General features: G+C 40.2%; 1 protein-coding gene across 4 annotated transcripts in view; it reads right to left on the bottom strand.

Moving 5' to 3' along the window:
• The window catches only part of LOC148030995 (midasin-like protein), a 229,112-nt gene extending 215,359 nt beyond the window's left edge, over positions 1-13,753 (bottom strand). For all 4 annotated transcript variants that reach the window (XM_087684534.1, XM_087684537.1, XM_087684536.1 and 1 more), the window contains exon 1: positions 13,490-13,753. In XM_087684534.1, coding sequence (XP_087540660.1) covers positions 13,490-13,588 — 99 coding nt within the window. In that variant the 5' untranslated portion in view covers positions 13,589-13,753. The remainder of the gene's footprint in view (positions 1-13,489) is intronic.
• Between the last annotated feature and the right edge of the window lie 7,011 nt (positions 13,754-20,764).

Raw genomic sequence — 20,764 nt, 5'->3', positions numbered from 1 at the left:
GACGATGACAACGGTGACGACTCTCTCGATGAGTCTTTCTCTTCTCCCAGTCCAAGTTTTAGGCTACAAGGGCCTCCCTTCCAGGCTGCTAGTATAGGTGATGGAATCATCCCTCACAACTCTCTAGTGCCAGAGCCAGTGTGGGAGGGTGGTGAGATGGGATAGGTGAACCTCATCTATACACGCATACAGGTGTATAGGTTCCAAAGAGGGGTTTCCCTGACACACCAACTGAAATCTCGCAAGTTTAAATCCTAGAGCTGGGATTGACATCCAAATTCATGATGAGCTATTTATTTGACAAATAGCAAGATTGGCTCCTAGACTATGCTCACGTGAGGGGACACTGGTGTGGTCTGGCCAAAGGTGGGGAATCCCTGGTCACATATGTTTAGAGGCATTTTCGACAAGCTGATCTTGTATCCTACTGTGAAACATTGTTGACAAATATTGAGAGCTGCTATGATTCTTCTCTATTTTCAAGTGCTTGTCTAATCGACACCGACATCAACTTCTCTCTAAGGCGCCTTGGCGGTGGCTTGCGTGCCCACTGCTTGGGTATCCATGGTTCTACTCTGGTGGTCCTTGTTGTATGTACTATGATGGGACATTATCATTGTATATTGTATTGTATTAGATCACCCATGATCTAAGAGGTGTTAGCAAATATGTCAATTCATGGCTAAGTCTATGCATGTCAATTGGCTAGGGCACCAAGATATTATCCTGATTATTTAGGCATTTTTATTGGCCTTTGGTAATTTTAGCATTTTATGTTGGCCGACCTGACATTATTTACGGCATTATTTTTGCCTATTTATTTACGCTTCTCCTCCACATTATGATCATTGATCACCTGACTGGTTCTAGTGAATGGAGAGGAGCAGATGCCAGTGCCTTCACAGCCAGTGACTCACATTGAATCTGTACTGTCTCATATTTTGATATATGGATTCCATTTCCTGAGTATCTCTTTGCTTCTAAGTTCTTTGTACAGTGCTTTTCTTTACCAATGTTTCTCTTTCTCTTTTCTTTCTCTCTTTTGTACAACAGTCTATTACAACAGTTTTCCACACGCTTCCATCACTGCATACACTTTTGACACATAGCCTCCTGGTTTTCTTGTACAAGGGAAGAAGGATCATGTCTACAAATTGTGAAAGGCCCTCTATGGCCTAAAGCAAGCTCCTAGGGCTTGGTAACATAGGATTGATTGATTCTTCTTACAAAGTTGCTTTCATTAATAAAATCATGACCCCAATCTTTATTACAAGGTTGTGTGATAGGTAGGTCTTAGTCATATTGTATATTATGACTTGATTATTACAAGGAGTGACTCATAGGACGTTGATTGGAACCGTGAGATCTTGTGGCAAGGGTTTGCATGATGAACCTAGGGATAGAATGTTGCTCTCTCCCATGGACCCTAGATCCAAATTTGTGGCAACAAGAGAACCCCTACCAGATGCTACCTATTACAGGTGCCTTGTTGGTTCTTTGATTTAGCTTATTCATACTAGGCTAGAATCTCTTTTTGGGTGGCATTGTTGTCTTCTATCATGAAGACTCCTACTCATGCTCATAGGTGAGCTCTTTTGCGCGTGTTGTGCTACTTATAGGGGCCTTGGTCCCACAAGATCATGTATGGAGAGAATGTCACTCTTTCTGGATGGAGTGACTCTGACTGGGTAGGTAATGTGGATTCGAGACGATCCACTAAAGGTTATGCCTTCTCTCTTGGATTGGGAGCTATCTCATGGAGCAGTAAAAAGCAACCTGTCGTAGCCTTATCTTCTACGGAGGTAGGGTATCAAGCACTTCTACTCCTATGGAGGCAGTTTGACTCTATTGAATGTTGGCGGAGATTGGCTTTTCATAAACACGACCCACAGAGCTATGTATGGATAACCAAAATGCCTTAGCTTTGGCCAAGAACCTTGTGTTTCATGCTTGTACAGAGTAGATCGAGGTTTAGTATCATTATATATAGAAGTGGATTATGGATTTTGAGTTAGCAATGGCCCGTTGTGTCACCGAGGACAATGCAATGGATCTCTTCATGAAGCCTTTGCCCAAGGCTTCCATGCTTCATCACATGAGGTTATTGGGTCTTCTTCCTGAGGTTTCAAAGGGGGATATTCTTCCTCCAATTTCAAAGGGGGTCCTATTCATTGTGTGGTCCTTCACATACAGGTTCTACCTAGGCCAGAGCCCATAGAGAAAGGGCTATTGTCCACTCTTTGGAGGCCCAAGATCAAGCAAGCCTCGGCATTCTCATTGGCATGGATATGGAGCTAGTATTCCTCTAAAATCGCGTTTTTCACGAACCCTGAACTTTCACCTTGTCTAATGTCCTTCCTCTCAAGTTACCTCTTGGGTGACCCTCATCATCGACTACCTTGCCACATATATGTCCTTACTTGGGGATTCATCATTCCCCTATGTCTATACTTGCCGTACATTTAAAAGCTTTACACATGTGGAGCATGTCTCTCTCTCTCTCCCCCTCTTAGGGCACCTTTTGGGGCTTACCCTTGGGGGGGGAGGGGCAACCAAATTTCTTTATAAATAAGGCATGTTATAGGCATTCTACATGATTATCTCCCCAATCATTCTCCAAATTCAACCAATATCCCTCTTCTCTGACTATTGTTTATCTTCTTCCTCTTAACACCTAGTGGATGCTATCTTCTAGAGCTATTATTGCTGCCCAAGCTTGGAGTTGTTTGGAGTTGCCATTTGATCAGCTCCGATGATTCACCCTAGTCAGCTAGGTCCCACCTAACCTGCCTACCATATATTCTTTGTGTACCAACACATTGTTGGTACACCCAAAAATCATATCGTACTCTCTCTGTCACTCTCACTCACCTGCACTCTTCTACTGCTGAAAAACTTCACGCTTCCCGATAGCCACTCATAACAACTAGTATCAGAGCTGATGGTACAAGCGGGCAATCATTGCACACAATGCAATTGTCATCGAGACTAATGGATCAACGTTTGGGTTGCTGAGGTCAGGTGTGACAAGAGCAAGCAAGGACTATAGCCACAAGCGATAGGCGAAGCTCACAGGTCATGCAGGCAGCTCACGAACAGGTGGTGACTAAGCGTTGGGAACCGTTACAGATGACCAGCCAACGCATGGCTGACAACCAGGTGGCAAGCGACGCTAGTGAAACCAAGCAACGCAACTGAGCAGCGGGGTCCAACGGACAACACGAGGAACCAGGCGATAGGCATCGCATCAATCACGCGACGTGTCGACAAGTAGTGGGCAGCTGACCAAGCACACAGGCTGTCAGATGTGACGGGGCACGGTCAACACATCCCCCCCTCCCAATTTTTCATCAAAAATTTAACAATCTCATTTTATCCCCTTGGCTCTGACAAGGGTTTGCGCGTCGAAGCACAAGTTTCAAATTTGTGCAAATTTGAGCCTGAAAATTTGGGGCTTTTTCCAGATTTGAAGTTGTTTACACTTGACAATGACATTTGTGTCAAAAATTGCAAACATTGTGCGTGTTGACCTCAATTAAATTGGGGATTTTGCCAAATTTGTTAGAATTTTGCTCATTTGAGTAAAATTTCCTGACATTGGACTCAGAAAAATTGGGCTTTTCATGTATTGATGAAATTCTGCTCAACTGGGTCAAATTGGTTGGCATTTATGCACTATTGAACCTGGAAATTTGGGATTTTGTGCAGATTTTGGTAAATTTCTGCAGTATTTGCCCATATGGTGGCTGGTTTATGTAAAAACAGCAAAGATTATTTCTAGTTGGGCAAGAACATCAGTGTATTTACTGGTTTAGCTTGTGCTTTAGCAATTCAATGCATTTACTCTTGTGTTTGTGATAAAAATGGCTGCAACTTCTTCCAATTCTAACATTAAGAGTTTGATGGAAATCAAACGATTTGATGGTCAAGGCTTTGACCTTTGGAAAAACTGTATGCAGGGCATACTGTTCTTAAAGGATTGTGAGGATGCTTTGTAGGAAGATAAACCCGTACAAATATCTAATGCAAATTGGGCCCAAGTCAACAAAAAGGCTGTGGCTTATATAAAGATGGGTGTCACTAATGACATTCTGACAAACATTAAGGGCTTAGATATTGGTTATGCAATATGGGAAAAGTTGAAAACTACCTATGAGATCACTACATCTGTTAATCAAGTATATTTAATGTGCAAGTTGGTGAATATGCAACTAGATGAGTCCAAGCCTACAGCTAAGCACTTGAGTGCATTTACTGGTATTTTAAATCAGCTCAAGGATGCTAATTTGGATTTTGATGATAAGTTGAGGGCGATCTTTGTGATCATGACACTGCCTAATTCCTAGGAGACCTTGGTGGTTTCTCTCAGTAATAACCCCAATCTCTCATATGATGGTGTGAGGGGTTCAATCTTGAATGAAGAAATTAGACGTAAGTCTAGTGGAGAAGGTAGCAACTCAGCTTACAATGTTGGAGGCAGGGCTAAAAAGAAAAATGCAAATGCTGGACAGAGAAGTAGAAGCAAGAGCAAATGAAAGAATAAGAGTGATGTTACGTGCTATCAATGTGGTCGGAAGGGTCACAAGAAGCCTGATTGCAAGTGCTACAAGAAGGAACAAGAGAGAAAGAAGAATACAAGAGACAAAAAAAATAAAGAAGATAAGACAGATGTATCTAAAACGGCCAAAAGCAAGGAAAAGGCCAATGTGGCCTCCAATGTAGTCATAGAGGAGCTCTCGGATATATTATGTGCAGTAGATTATGATGCCCTTGTATATCACATGCAGGATATGCAAATTACCAAGGCTGATGTGATTGATGCACTTTTGTTAGTTGATGATGGTGTCACTCAAACTTGGATTGTAGACTCTAGTGCCTCTTTCCATATAACTCCTTTTGCTTGGAGTGTTTTGCTATGTTCAATGCAAGCAGTTATGGAAAAGTATATCTTGGAAATAAACATGCTTGCAACATTGATGGGATAGACATTGTACACTTGTCTTTGGATAATGGGCAAGAGCTTGTGTTGAAAGATGTCACATATGTGCCTGGCATCAAGAAGGGTTTACTATCTGTTGGTCTAAACTTGACTTTTGTAATGACTGTCAATTTAAAAAAGCAAATGAAAAATTCCTTTTACTCTGGTATCTCCCATAAGTCCAGTGTCTTAGACTTGGTGCATTCTAATGTATGTAGTATGCCCGTGAAATCGTTGGGTGGTGCTACATATTTTGTCTCTTTTATAAATAATTGTTCCAGGAAGATTTGGGTTTATCTGTTGAAAAAGAAAAGTGTTTGCTGTTTTTAAAACTTTTCATGCACTTGTGGCTACTCAAACAAGTAGAAAGCTGAAATGCATGAGAACTGATAATGGGGGTGAATTCACATCTACTAAGTTTAAGTCCTTTTGTGACTTGCATGGAATCAAGAGGGAGCTTATGGCTCCTTACAGCCCTTCTTCAAATGGGGTGGCTGAAAGATACAATAGGACTGTGTGAAAGAGTGTGGTGTATATTGTCCATTGCTAATCTCCCTCGTGAATTTTAGGGAGAGGCACTTAAAACCGCGGTTCACATTTGCAACCCCTCTCCAAACAAGTCCTTAAGTAATGGCATTCCTGAGGAGGTTTGGTCTTCCAACTCGGCCTCATATGACCATTTACGGATATTCGATTGTGATGCTTTTGTGCATGTTAGAGATGAGCTGAGGAGCAAACTTGATCTGAAATCCACCAACGGCATTTTCATGGGCTATGGTGATGAGGGTGAATTTGGCTATAAGATATGGTTACCACACTCCAAGAAAATCGTTCGTAGCCATAATGTTGTGTTTACTGAGACAAAGTTGCTGAAAAGTACTTTAGCCTCTGATGAAGACATGAAAAAAGTCAAATTTCAGAATTTGCAGCCACCTATTACTTCAAATGATGAGCCTCATGATGTTGTACCACAAGCTGAAACTGATGATCAGCCAATTATTTTTGAGCCAAATGATGATGGACAGCAAATAGAAGCACAAGGAGGTCATGGACAACAAGATAGACTTGCTGATTATGAAAATGCAGGTGCTGGAAACGAAAATGAAGGTGTTGTACAACATGAACAGCATACACCAAATGGCTTACAGCAGCCAATAAATATTGAAAATAACATACCTCCAAATGTAGACCCAATTCTTGAGAATGTAGATCATTGGGTACGTAGGTCTACACGCTTAAGACGGCAGCCACATAGATATGACCCCTCTTTGCACTATGTGATGCTTACAAATGAGGGTGAGCCTCTTACATATAAAGAGGCCAAGTCATGCAAATTCAGTAGTAAGTGGGAGCTAGCTATGCAAAAAGAGATTAAATCTCTGTATGCTAATGATACTTGGGATCTTGTGTCATTGCCCAAAGGAAGAAAGCCTCTTCCAAACAAATGGGTTTACAAAGTAAAGACAGTTGATAGGAAACCCAAGTACAAGGCAAGACTAGTTGCCAAAGGATATGGACAGAAGGAAGGAATTGACTTCCAAGAGGTCTTCTCACTTGTTGTGAAGATGACCACTCTACGTGTGCTTTTTGCTCTCATTGCTGTATTTGACTTAGAGCTGTACCAAATGGATATAAAAACAGCTTTTCTACATGGTGGCATTGATGAGGAAATCTACATGAAACAGCCGGAGGGCTTTGTAGTTCTTGGAAAAGAGTAGTTGGTGTGTAAACTAAAACACTATTTATATGGGCTAAAGCAAGCACCACGGCAGTGGAACAAAAAGTTTGACACTTTTATACTCTCTCAAGGGTTTACTAACAACCATGCAAATCATTGTTTGTACATGAAAAACGATACAAATGGCAACCCCACCATACTTGTTTTGTATGTGGATGATATGTTGCTAACTAGGAAAAGAAAGACTAACTTGGATACTCTCAAAGATCAGCTGAAATCAGCTTTCTCCATGAAAGATTTGGGGAATGCAAAGCATATATTGGGCATGAGAATTCGCAGGGATAGAATACCAAAATTATTGTTCTTATCTCAAGAGAAGTACATTGAAAAGGTACTGGACTGATTTAACATGGCTAAAGCTAAGCCTCTTGGGGTGCCCTTACCTCCATATCTCAAGCTTAGTAAAGCCAACAGCCTACAAGATGACAAGGAAGCCAATGCTATGAAGGGAGTCCCTTATGCATCAGCTTGTGGCTCTCTTATGTATACTATGGTCGCTACTCGTCTAGACATTGCTCATGCAAAAGGAGTTGTCTGTAGGTTTATGTCAAATCCTGGCAAACCACATTGGAAAGCTATTAAGTTTATTCTTCGATACCTAAAGGGTACACAAAGAAAGTGTATTTGCTATGGGCAAGGTACACTTAGTCTACAAGGTTATTGTGATGCAGACATGGTAGGTGACTTGGACACTCACAGGTCCACTAGCAGGTATGTCTTTACAGTTGGTGGTGGGGCCGTTTCTTGGTGCTCCAAGTTGCAGAACATCGTAGCACTAAGTACTACTAAAGCTAAATACATATCAGCTACTAAAGCTTCTAAGGAAGCTACATGGTTGAGCAAACTTGCAGAGGATCTCAGCATGTCTATGAGTACTCCAGTGCTGGGATGTGATACCCAAAGTGTTGTGAATCTGGCTAAGAATGCTATGTATTATTCACGCACAAAGCATATAGATGTGCCATATTACTTTATCAGACAGATTCTCAAAGATGGTCTAATCACATTGATTAAGATCAAAACACAGGACAACCCTTTAGATGTTTTCACTAAAAGTCTAAGCAAGGCTCAGTGTGAGCATTGCATACGACTAGCGGGAGTTGGTTAGAGGTTCACTTTGGATCTTTAAGTGGGAGGTTGTTGGGATAAAGGTCCTTTATTTACCTCTGTCTATTGTACACGTGTATTATTTAGTTGTATATGTGAATGCACCCTTATGTGCCCTAAGTATAAATACATTTTATTCTTTCTGTACCAACCCATTGTTGGTACTCCCAAAAATCATATCGTACTCTCTCTCTATCACTCTCACTCACCTACACTCTTCTGCTCTGCTGAAAATCTTCACGGTTCCCAATAGCCACTCAAAACAATCTTTGTGTTTTCCTCCCCTAAAGGGCTGGCCCAGCAATCACCTAATTGCAGCCACTCATTCAAAGAGGTCTTCATCAGCAATTTTATGTTTTCTGCTCCAATTGGCTGCCCATCAATCATCTTGACAACACCTATCACTCCACAAAGATGATGTCATCATCTTCACCATCAAAAGCTCCTAGGGACTGCATTTCGCTCCCTCTATTGCTATCCTTCATCACTTAGTATCTTCTTCAACATCCCCCAGCCAAGCTACATTTCATTCCCTCCACAAAGCACCTCATCCACAAGTGTTGCCACCTAATCAGCCAAAGATAGTGCAATCACTTGCAAGGACCTCATCCACAACTGTTGCCACCACATCACTTGCGAGCACCTCATCTACAAGCGTTGCCACCTAATCAGCCAAAGATAGTGCAGTCACTTGCAAGCTCAAATCCACATCATCGACTCAACTGTGCTCACCTTAGTACTGATCCCAGAGACATGGATCCCTGTGACTCACTCCCTTGTACTATCATTAGATGATTCACCATTTCATTCACTTTCTATGTTTCTAAGTCCTATGTCACAGTGTGTTTTGTAGACACTTAGTGTTCCTCCCTACAAACCCTACCATTTCTTTACAAACAATTGAAAATACAAAGGTCGATGGGCTAGAGAAAGGATCCACAGCTTGCAAAGGGTCAGGAACCTATGAAAGCAATTCACAGCAAGCACCGTGTCAACAACAGGTTGATTGCAGGTTGCCCACCAAGCACGAATGATGATACTAGTTAAACGCAAATATTCTCAGCTCTAGGACTAATAAATACAGCCTATAGCAAATCTCTCACAAAGCGACGAAAATAGTTGTTACACATTGAAAGAAATGGACAAGAAAGCAAGAACACGACCTCAATGAATGGAGGAATGGGCCATGGAATCCATATACCAAAGCATGAGAAGAAGCATACAAACCACACATGCTATGGTGGCCACCAAAGTGCCTCTAGTCTCCATCCCTCCACATGATGCAGATGTGCAATGAATGATAGAGATGTTAGTGGTGTATTTCATGGGTGTTAAACTCTTTATTTGCCTTTGTATTGGGAGCCTTTACGGGCAGTTGGGCAGCCCATAAAGGGCTAGCTCATTTGTCTCCCTAGGGTATATATACTCCACTACATTCTTGTTGTACCAAATTACATCCATTTGGAGGGAAGGAGTGTAGAGGTACTCTCGATCACCACACGTGCCACTCACCTGTGTGGTTTTGTATGGAAAAGTATTGTGTTATGGATTCCATTGCTCATTCATTCATTGTTTGAGTTCTTGTTTTCTCTCTTTCACTATTCATTTTTCTTAGTGTTCAGCACATTACTTGGAACGGGGTATAGTAACAAGAACAGGACCCCTTGGAACGAGGGGGACACTGAAGGCCAAGGAACCGGAACAGGAACAAGGGGAACGACATGTCTTAAGTGCCCCAAATATGCCTTGCATGACCCAAATTGCCCCAATAGTCCCCCCAATGCTACAAAACGCCCAAATTGCCTTAAATGCCCCAAAATTCCCCAAATTGCTCTCAATGCCCCAAAAATGCACAACTTCCCAAATCCCCCGAATATCCCTTTCACTGCCCCAATACCCCTCAATGCTCCAAATTGACCCAAATGCCCCAAAATTGACTCAATTACCCCCATACCTCCAAAGTGCCCAAAATTGCCCCAATTACCCTTGAAATTAGACAATAAAGATGGGTGATTACCTTGGAATTGAGGATAAGCGTGAGATTTGATTGTGATTTGCAAGAGTTGATAATGCATCAAATTTGAGCTTTGAATGGACTCATGATAGGCTTGTGGCTTCTCTTGACACTTTGAATCTTCAACGACAAACACACACACACACACACACACACACACACACAGAGATTAGTGCATGCACATTAAGCAATGGAGGTGGCAGAAGGAGTGTGACAAAAGCAAGAAGAAAAAATAGGAAAAAAATCCATTTTTGGTCAATAGGCCTAGAACAGCCGTTCCAAACAAGGAATGGTAAGGGGAACAGCAAGGAATGGTAGGAAACGGGCTTCGGAATGGCAAGAAACGTTCCATGGCCGTTTCACCTCCTCAAAGGGTTTGGAACGCATTAGGCCGTTCCTACAGGCCGGAACGGTTGTTCCCTATTTCTATGGTTTAGCAATTGTGCTTCTTTCGTTTCCATTACTTATTTCACATGGTATCCAACAGCCTGTATTGTTGTTCTTGCTACTTTGTGATGCTATTCTTCATCAATTACAGGTCTCAACTCTGTATTTCACTGTTACAAGCTGTAGTAAGCATTGGGCAAGTATATTTCTCATTGGCTGACCTCACCTAGGCAACCTATTTTTTTGGCCCCTCTATTGCTGGTCTACCTGCATTTTACACCCTAATTGACATCATACATGCTCCAAGCTTATCGACTCTCTTTCATCACATTGGTAGTGTGTTTCTATGGCTGGTTATATCTTTGAATCAATTTATGCTTTAAAGAGGATTCACGTGTCAATTATCATGTTTCATGCACTGCACCCTCTTCACTATTGATCTTGTTTCTAACTTTCTATGTGATATACTAAGCTGTGATTGAACTTTTGAACCTTTTCTTTTAATTATCCGATTGGTTGACCACGAGCACCAATATCTCCTACTCTCTCTATTCTCCATCATCATTTGTATATCAATAATCTTTGTTTTGACTTTTCTATTTGAGTGGCTTCAAATTTCTCCATCATAGTCTAACCTTCATCTTTTGAGACTTTCTTTTTGTGCTTGCAAGATGCTTCGTCTTTGGTTCACAATTGTAGGTTCTTCATTTCTACTTCAACAACATTCCAAGCCTTGCAGTTCATACATCTTTGATGCTCCTGAGTTTTCTTGGATGGATGGTTGTTTCTAACATACTCTTGGTGGCCATTTTTCGATGCCTTGGGTGGACCCATCTCTATCTCTATACTATTTATATGAGATGGTTTCCTCTTTCCTCCATGGGTCTTGAAGTTGACCAATCAACGATGGTGGCTTGGCCGATTTTTTGCACCGGGTACTAGTGGCTACTACATCGACTCTTGACCCCTTAGACTAACTCAGATGGAGGAAGGGAAACCGTCTTCTCCTATGGCATAGCTAGGCTAGAACAATGCCTAGCAGGTTTTCCCCTACAAAGAACTCTAGCTCCAATTGAGCATGTGCTTGACCTACTAACTTATTATTTTTCTAAATTAAGTGTTTGCAAGTTTGCTGCCCTTTGGGTGTCCAAGCCCAATTTCAGCATCCAAGATTGCAAAGGTGATGGATATTTTAGCAACCATGTGTATCATCATCCATGCACAATCATCTCTTGCCTCTAAGCCTCAATCTAAGTCAAGCGAGGATACTAGGAGCTTTGACACTTAGTCTGTCATGTTTAAGTCAAGCGAGGATACTAGGAGCTCTGAAACTTAGTCTACCCCTACAAAGAACTCTAGCTCCAGTTGAGCATGTGCTTAACCTATTAACTTATTATTTTCCTAAATTAAGTGTTTGCAAGTTTGTTGCCCTTTGGGTGTCGAAGCCCAATTTCAACATCCAAGATTGCAAAGGTGATGGATATATTAGCAGCCATGTGTGTCATCATCCATGCACAATCATCTCTTGCCTCTGAGCCTTAATCTAAGTCAAGCGAGGATACTAGGAGCTCTGACACTTAGTCTATCATGGTTTGATGGAGGAGGCAGCTCTATTTAGAGCATGCATTTCTTTTTTGGTCAGTTCTAGGTGTATTCACATTGGCTGAGGTTTATTTCCAGCCTTGCATTTCTTTTTCAGTGGTGGCCAATGGGGTGGGTAGCCTGCATTTATTATGGGTGGCTTGTAGTTGATTCCCACCAGTATTGTTTTATTGTTTTTATCCTGGTAGGCCAGCATATCTTGGGCCTCCTTGAGCAGCTCGGCCAAAATTAGTTGTTTATAGATATCTAAAGCCCTCCGTGGACGCCCGCAATTGGCTAATCATTCACAGATTCATCTTTTGCAGGTGTCAGCACACTCCAAAATATAGGGACTCTTCTCGTCTTGTGTTTTGATCTAATCGCAATAATTAGACAGTAGGACACGATAAAGAATAGTTATGTGGCAAGGGTGACAGCGAAGAAGATGATCAGTACTCGAGATGGGAGCAAAATGCAGTCATGTACAGCAGTTCGAGTCAGAAAGGAGGAGCAGAGACTTGAAAGTTGAAACAGTTTGTGGTGTCAAAAATAGAATTAAAAAAGTGAAAGAAGCACCTACAACATAGCCAGGAACTTGAGAGGATAACAATAGCCATGAAGCTACATGACATCAGCCAAAGAGTGATCATGACTATCCCAGATTGAGGCACAGACATGCTTTGTGAATATAGAGCGCAAGAGTGTGCTAAATACCACATGGCCTCGACTCTTGGAGCCATACCTTGTACATCTTGTTCCTGCTGTAATATAAGAATTGGGGTTTTGGTTCTCTTATCTTTTCTGAGAGTTGTGCATTTAGGATTTGGTGTGGTATTAGAGCCACCAAGTGAGGACTGATCAAAGTCAAGGGATTGCGAACAAACTTTGCTTCTTCTCTAATATTTTTCCTGAAAATGAAGGCTTTGTACAAAAAGCTCATCATGGAAGCAAAGGTAATATGGTCAGTGGTAGAGGCAATATTACATGGTCTTTGAGACAATATCACTTCACCAAGAGCTTACTATTCCTCAAAGCCAAATATCTCCTATCTAATTGATGGCATTCCACCTTCATGCGGAGGTCACCGAAATGGGGTGATGCATGGAGCAAAGGTTGGATAAGTGCGGCATGGAGAGCTTTTGTTCCTCGACAAAATCAAGTATATGTCTCCATTCTCGTGAAAGAGATCTGAGCACTGTCATTGACGTGAAGGACATTCTGATTTTGAAACAGTGGCTGTCATTTAGACACAAACCACATTGAGCATTCAGCAAGTGCACGAGTGTTGTGGTGTTAGCTCTTAATCTCAGCACCACCACATACACAGAAGATAGCTCTCTTTTCCCGTTTGAAGTATCAAAAGATATGCTTGCAACGCTCCTTGTTGAAGCATCCAACGATTGAAAATGGGGGAGCAGTCCGTAATGGTAGAAGCTTTGACAGCGATAAGAAAACAACTGAAATGGTTAGTGATCCCTGAATTGTTAGGCTTTGAGATACCGATAAACAACAATCTCAACCATTGCATTTGTGTGTATCCCGATATACAGGCATACTTATCTGCGAATTAACTTTGCTGGTATGCAATGGTAAATGTTGAAATTTAGCTTGGCATGTTTGCATTAACAAGAGGTCGAGGCAGCACGAAACATGATTGAAAAAATGTGAGAGACGATCACTTCACCTTCGAAAGGACGGATGCAACGGACGGGTGCTGGCACAAGCTTGGGTGGCGAGCTACGAGCCTTTGGAGAGCTGCGTAATTCCTCGAGGTGGTATCCATGAGCCCCGCAGGTTTACAGCCTAGGGTTCCGTCTGTATTGTGGAGACACACACAGGCACGCAGAGACGGAGGACACACGCAGACACAGACAGACACAGAGAGAGAGAGAGAGAGAGAGAGAGAGAGAGAGAGCGAGCGCGAGAGAGGATCCTCGAGCCAAAAACCTTGGGGTTTAAGCGGCTACACACGTAGAAAAATGTATTCGCGAAGATTTATATAGAAACATTGCTGGTCTCTACGATTCATGGATACGTCACGCACGAGTACATTAGGGTAAAGGGGCGAGTTGTAAAATGGGTGACACTCATGTGACTCTAGCTCATTTTGATATGGCACCATGGTTGATTGCACAACCAATAACTTATTTTGCAATCATCTCAATAACAAATTTGAAGCATGAGGGTGCCAAGTTTTGCAAGTAAGAATGATAGTGATCTACAATGAGTAAAATGTACAATTATCTGGTCCCTTTACCCTACCAGCAATATAATTGTCTTGCTTGGTCTCCATGGTTCATGGACATTCACTTTGAAATTCTTTTGCTACTCTTTGTATTTCATGAATACTTGTATTACTATCAAAATGGAGAATTTAATGAAACTCTTGACAATATTGGGCTCTAAGCTCTTACATTGACACCAGCTATGGCGAAACATATTAAAAGTGACAAACAAGGCTCATAACGTGGTTTGAGAGATCTTTATGAATACGTATATTGACATTTAATGGTTAAACTGTTGTCATGATTTATATATTGGATCATTTTTTGTTAATAAATATTATAAAACTAATTAATATGTTAGGTCTTGATGTCTTTACAAGCATGCTAGACACTATAGAACCTACACTAAGCCCAACATTGTCAAGGTTATATTTAAAGAAACTTTAAGAAAATAGATGTATGAATTACATATCATTCGCAAAAGTATCAAGCTAATCAATGATTCTATGCTCAATCTCCATCTTTAAATGTAGACAATGCTGTAATAATTGCTATGAAACTAAGATTATTTTATATTTATTTAGTTTTGCAAATTTTCATTTGTTTCGTTGCCACTTAATAGCGACTTATTATGCGTGGACCAATGTCTACCATTGGTCCCATTATGCTTAATAGATAGATGGTAAGGAATTAATGTGTATATATTGTGGTGAGTAGATTATTAGAGGATTTATGTGAAGTAATTATTTTGGATGGAGCACATTTTAATACACAAGGATGGTTTTTTTTCTTTTTTGGTGCTTCCCTAGCATGGACTATTGTATTTTTGCGCTATCTCTAGTGCAAAATTATTATATGCACACACATGCGATTTATTTATTTGGTTGTAACCTTTGTGTGTAAGTCCCAAATAAGAGTTAAAAGTTATCAAACCAAAATCATGGCATTCAAGAAAAGAAAGCAAAATGTATTCTTTTTCAATGTATTTTGAGCATCAAATACAATATAGATCCATAATATACATACACAAGGGAGGTGCTGGCCCATGGATGGGGGAAGGTTGTACCCAATGATTATACCACACACTCTTCTTTTAATTCTTTCCCTTGCCATTTGTGAGTTCTTCAATTCTCTTATGATTAAATTTATTATATTGTGAAGGGCTACAACATGGGTATCAAAGCGAAGTGATTAGTCTAAAAGTCAACATTACAAAAGAGACATATAGCCACCTTTGAAAGCAATATCACCTTCATTATCAAACACCAACCTTTTAACTACTAGATAAAGGCTTTGGACAATGGGTTTGGATTCAAAGACCTGGGTTATTATCTATGGTGCCCTTTCTTCAATTTCCTTGTGAAACGGACTCTTATGAAGTTTTCTTTTCCAATTAATCTCAACAAAACCATGATTTATTACACAAAAACCACAACCATAAGTGGTTTTGGGGACAACATAGGTGGTTTTGGCCTGTGAATAAGAAGATCAAGATCAACCACCACTAATTTATTTCTGGCAAAAATGTGTCCTCAAAACCACTTTCATCCACAAAAAAATCCATGGAATCTGCTCCTCCTTTTATTTCACTTTTCTCATCTTTCATCAAAAAGTGGTGCCATTAAGCTTCTAAAAGCTTTAAGCTTTAGAAGCTAAAGTTTCTATTACAAAATACTTAAATCGATTATCTTGTTCTAAAGGAGAGGGAAAGCCCTTTTAAAATGACCTTAAGTCTTCATTCTTTTAACCCTATCAAGAATCCTTAAAGAGAAGCTATACCCCTGTTCTTACATAAGAGTTTGATTTTGGTACTTATCAGGAAATTTCTTTTACAAAGTCTTCAATTATCAAGAAGCTATTTGTATGCAAAAGAGATCTTATAATCTATTTAGAGTTTGTTCTTGCATAAGGAAATGAGCTCAAGGTGTTGGGACCTTCCAACAGGGATGAAGTTAATATGGAATCTCCTCTTACCAAGATATATCTACAACAACAATTTGATCATCTCCAACACAATTTGGCTAAAGTTACAAAATTACATTGAGTGGGAATGATAAAATCCAATTGCACAAAATGAGGACGATCTCATTGCTTGCATCCTTTGAGGTATCTTCAAAGTGCAACAAACCAAGAAGAACCAAAAAATTAGTTGTAAATATTTATGATTTTCTAAATTTGATGGAAAAAGGGATAGCAAAACTATTTTGTCTTAGTTGAGCCAATTAAATGACTACTTTGATGAAGGTCAAGGATTGTTGAATGAGCAGTCTATGCAAAGAGAGTCTTATTCTTGTGGAGAAGCCTTTTCTTTCTCCCTTTCAAGTTTACATTATGGTCTTTTGTTGCAACTATGTTGCTCGCAAACAATTTGGGGTGATGTTCAATGCAGTGGGAGTGGCTACTTTATGGAAGAGTCATAGGGAGATCGTGAGGCTTACACCTAGTGGGCCTATTTGTGATGAATTGAAAGCCTAATGGTCAAAGCACAATCCTCACGACCTTAATAGCATGATCATGACCTTTATTAGAGTTGAATTGATAGAATCCAAGTGCTAAGAGGTCCATGCTTTGATAATTATAGCCTAAAGCAATTCGTGATAATGGTCACTAGCCATTGTGGGCAAGTTGGAAGTCCTCACTATCTATTTGCAAAGCCTATACTCTTAAGGACTTTACTCCAAAGGTCTTGTGATCATTTTGAACCCATATGACCAATTATTCACATGCAATACCCCAAGTGTTGTGTTGTTGGTGAGATTGAGTAAAGGTTAAGTTAGGTTGTTTGAGCTTATGCAATTAGGGCTATAAGCTTGCAAGACAATCAAGCACAATCTCCTTTGTAACCACTTCACCACCCCCCCAAGCATGCATGCTCAAATTGGGCCATGCCTCACTTTATTTGTGTCAATGTTTAGGGCAATTAGGGCCTAATTGCAAGGGTTGAAGGCTCAAAGAGCCAAAGTTGGCCTAGTTATGAGAATTAAAGGCCCCACAGCAAATGTGCAATGGGAAAAATGCCTAATAGTGAAAGCATAATGCTTTACTAGCTCGCTTGCAAAAGTTAAAGCTCTAAAGGTCAACTTTATATTGTGCTCAATCCATGTATGGTTGTTTGATCAAGTCTAAGGCCAAGGACCTTAAATTAAGCTTTTCTAGTCAATTTGCAATGCCTATAGCCAATGGGCCTTAGCAAAAAGCCTTCCAACCCCTCATAAAACCCTAGCGGCCAAAAATCTTTTATCTTGGAGAGGCCTAAGATCCTTCAATCCAACAGTCGAGTGTTTTCAATGAAAAGTCTTATGGCCTTAACCAATGGCCAAGTAGTTCTCCCTTTGTCTTTTTTATTTTAGAAAAAATCTCATTAAAGCCATTTGATCAAATAATTAATGTAAGGCCTATGGCCCAAGGCCAATTGGCTAAAAAGTGATAGAATTATCACTGTTAAGGCCTTTAAGGCTTGTCACTTGGCCGAATTAGTGGGGTCACTCGATCATATTAGTAGGGCCGCTCGATCACTTTAATGGCCAAGGAACCAATTTGATAGTAGTTGAATAGGCCTAAGCAATCAATCGGGGGGAGCATTTTTCCTAAAACTGATGCTAGGAGGCATATTCCACGATGGGTTTCGTGAGTTTTTTATTCAACTGTGAATTTCTAAGATTTTGTGGTGGATTCCGTAAAACTATTTACCAGGGCTCGTACACAAGGTGGATTCCTTGTGCAAGAAGTTGATGGGGATGTCTATCCTTTTCGAGCATCATGTTAATTTAATGTGCACGTGGGTGATTCTGAAAAATACATATTTAAATTAATGGATGTTTATGAGTTTAAAGTGTAGTCATATTAAATTAAGGTTAGGGCAGAGTTCCAACCTATCTATTTATTTTGTAGTTGAAGACTGCTAGGTATTTACTTTTGTCGGTTTAATTTTATTGTTATTTTCTAACAAATGTGAATGCTTCAATTGATGTGTAGAGTAGGCAGGGGTGGCGTTGGGAAGCACTGGGCGATAGCGTGTATTCAAATTACCTAGAATAAATTATCATGTTTTATGGCTGCATGTCTTATTATTAAAGGCGTGGTGCTAATATTTATTTAGACGCGCTTATTTATTGAAGCGTTTGACAAATATTTATTATTTTTGTATGCGCATGGGTGCACGGTTTAAATATTTCATTATGGGACATTGTATTTGGACACATCTCAACTTTTGGGCCATCCAACCGCTTTATTCTTTATTTGGACAAAAGCAAACACAAAAGCTAAAGCATTCTAATTGTAAAATTGGGCTATTTTTGAGCTTTGAGATGAATAAATTTATAAATACATGCCTTGTAAAGCGCTCATACAAGGCATGGGGGAAGATTGCACCCAATTTGTCTTTTTGCCTCATGTCGTGGAAATCTTCTTTCTTGCTTTTTGAGCTTAAGTAGAGTTCTTTGTTCTTGGGGACCTTCCGGCGCTCGCTACGTACGCATCTAGCATCCGATTTGCGCACCAGTGGTATCAGAGCGAAGCTAAGAGCAAGGGCTTTCAATCGCTTACTATCTCACACGAAGGCGAAGCTCTTGGAACGAACGGGCTCTACAGTCAATCTTGCGACAAACCGTCAATATCAGTGTATTCCTAGCGGTGAAAAACCCCTTGTTGTGCTATTGGATCACGAAGGACCACTCTTTGTTGACGGAGGACCACTCGGGAAGTTCCTTTGCAAAACGTTTTCTTCTCATAGAAACAAATAAGGGAATTTCAATAGTTTGAATTTAGAAGCTTAATAAAATCTTAAGAAGGAGCTAAGGTTCCTAAATCCAATCATCTGCGGCATAAGGATATAAGGATGTAATCCACAACATCAGCATCATCCATGACATGCCGCTGTCCTGTCATAAAAAAATTTTGATTCCTTTAAGCTTTTTAACTAAAGCCTAAGTTTCTTTTTAAGCTTTACTAAGGCTTAAAAATTTAAAGCTTAATTCTCCTCCTTAGCAGGTGTACCTGAGGTGATCCACAAGCGCAAGTTTATGTCTAGTCTGCTTAGTCACTTCTATGTGGAAGTGAACATGTTCAAGCCAACAACTCTGGAGGATGCGATACCTTTGGCCCATGATGCTGAAGACAAATTCAAGAACAAGAGAAGCGACCACAACAATTTCCATCCAACGATAACTTTGGTACAAAGCAATTCAATTCTAACTTTCGAAGATTCAATCAAAATTGCTTTGTTCCATCTTCTTTTCGTAAATCCTGGACACGACCCCCTAGTTTACCATCAAACACATTCAAATCCTAAGCCATCTTTCCAACCAAATCCCAACATACCTAAACTTCCAGCCATTACCAATAATGTCTCCAAAGCCAAACCTATAATCTGATACAAGTGCCACCAACCTGGACATCTAGCGGTGAATTGTCAATCCAAAAAGCCAACTGTTCACATCAACTACTTGGGAGCAATTGAAGATGAAGACCATGAAGAAATGCCAGATTTCACAGAAGACGATGATGATATCGATACTACTTCAGATACTTTACTAGGTATGCCAAATCCTCACTCTTTATTAACGATGAAATATCTTGTACATGGTAAAGAAAATATTGTTTTGCATAATGATAGAAACACACATGATTTTATTTCTGTAAATTTGGTCAAAGAATTGAATTTACATACTGTTCCAACTCATTATCGCATCAAGGTTGCATTCTTAGGTACTAGATACAATGGTACACAATAAGTTTATAATTTAGAAATTAAAATTGGTGATTATGTTGAGCGCATAAATTTATTGGTTGTGCCTTTGCAATCTAGTGACATTATTTTAGGAATATCTTAGCGTCATAAATATAATCCCGATATAGATTATTCCACACATTCAATGAAAATTCATTTTAACGAAAAACAAATTACATTACGTAGTACGCACACTTTAGATAATTTTCCATTGCTTAGTCACACACAAACTAAACATGCATTAAGAAAAGGTAGCAAATCATACTTAGTATGGGTGAATGAAATTGAAGCTAAGGAAAATCAGATGCATCCTAGGCACACACAATTTCTTTTACAATTTAAAGATTGTTTTGATACTAACTTACCACTTGGTTTACCACCTACACGTCTTGAAGATCATAAAATAAACTTAATTCCTGGTTCTCAACCACCATGTAAAGCACCTTATAGACATAATAAAATTGAACAGAAAGAAATCAAAGCCCAAGTTGAAGAACTGTTAACTCGAGTACTCATTAGGCCCAGTAGTTCTCCTTTTGGTGCACTTGTTATATTAGTTAAAAAGAAAAATAATACCTATAGGATATGCATTGACTATCGTGTCCTAAATAATATCACTATCAAGAATAGATATCCGATCCCTAAGGTAGATGACCTCGTGGATAAACTACTGAAAGGTGAGAAGGATCGAAGCTTGCATGCGAGCTATGGCGGGAGAGCAAGAGCAAGAAAGAGAGAGACAAGAAATGGGAACTCCAACAGTCACAATGTGTGACCGGGCCTTCCTTTATTCAAACTGTCACTAAAAGAATAAAGAATAAAGTGACGTGATGGGCGCCCGCCACCTGCAGTGTGCAGTGGCGGGTAGGGCTATGCAGTCTGAGATAGACTCCCTGCATAAGAATGAGACTTGGGATTTGGTTGCCTTGCCTAAGGGCAAGAAGGCTTTGCCATGCAAGTGGGTGTACAAGCTAAAAAGTACCCCTAGACTCCCCAAGCCGGCATA

The sequence above is a fragment of the Lygodium microphyllum genome, chromosome 9 (genome assembly GCF_053477565.2).
Source record: "Lygodium microphyllum isolate KBCC chromosome 9, Lygodium_microphyllum_v1.1.10, whole genome shotgun sequence".
In the NCBI taxonomy this organism is placed as follows: Eukaryota; Viridiplantae; Streptophyta; class Polypodiopsida; order Schizaeales; family Lygodiaceae; genus Lygodium; species Lygodium microphyllum.
Note: the sequence above shows the minus strand (reverse complement) of the source record. Positions and strands in the feature narration are given on the sequence as shown.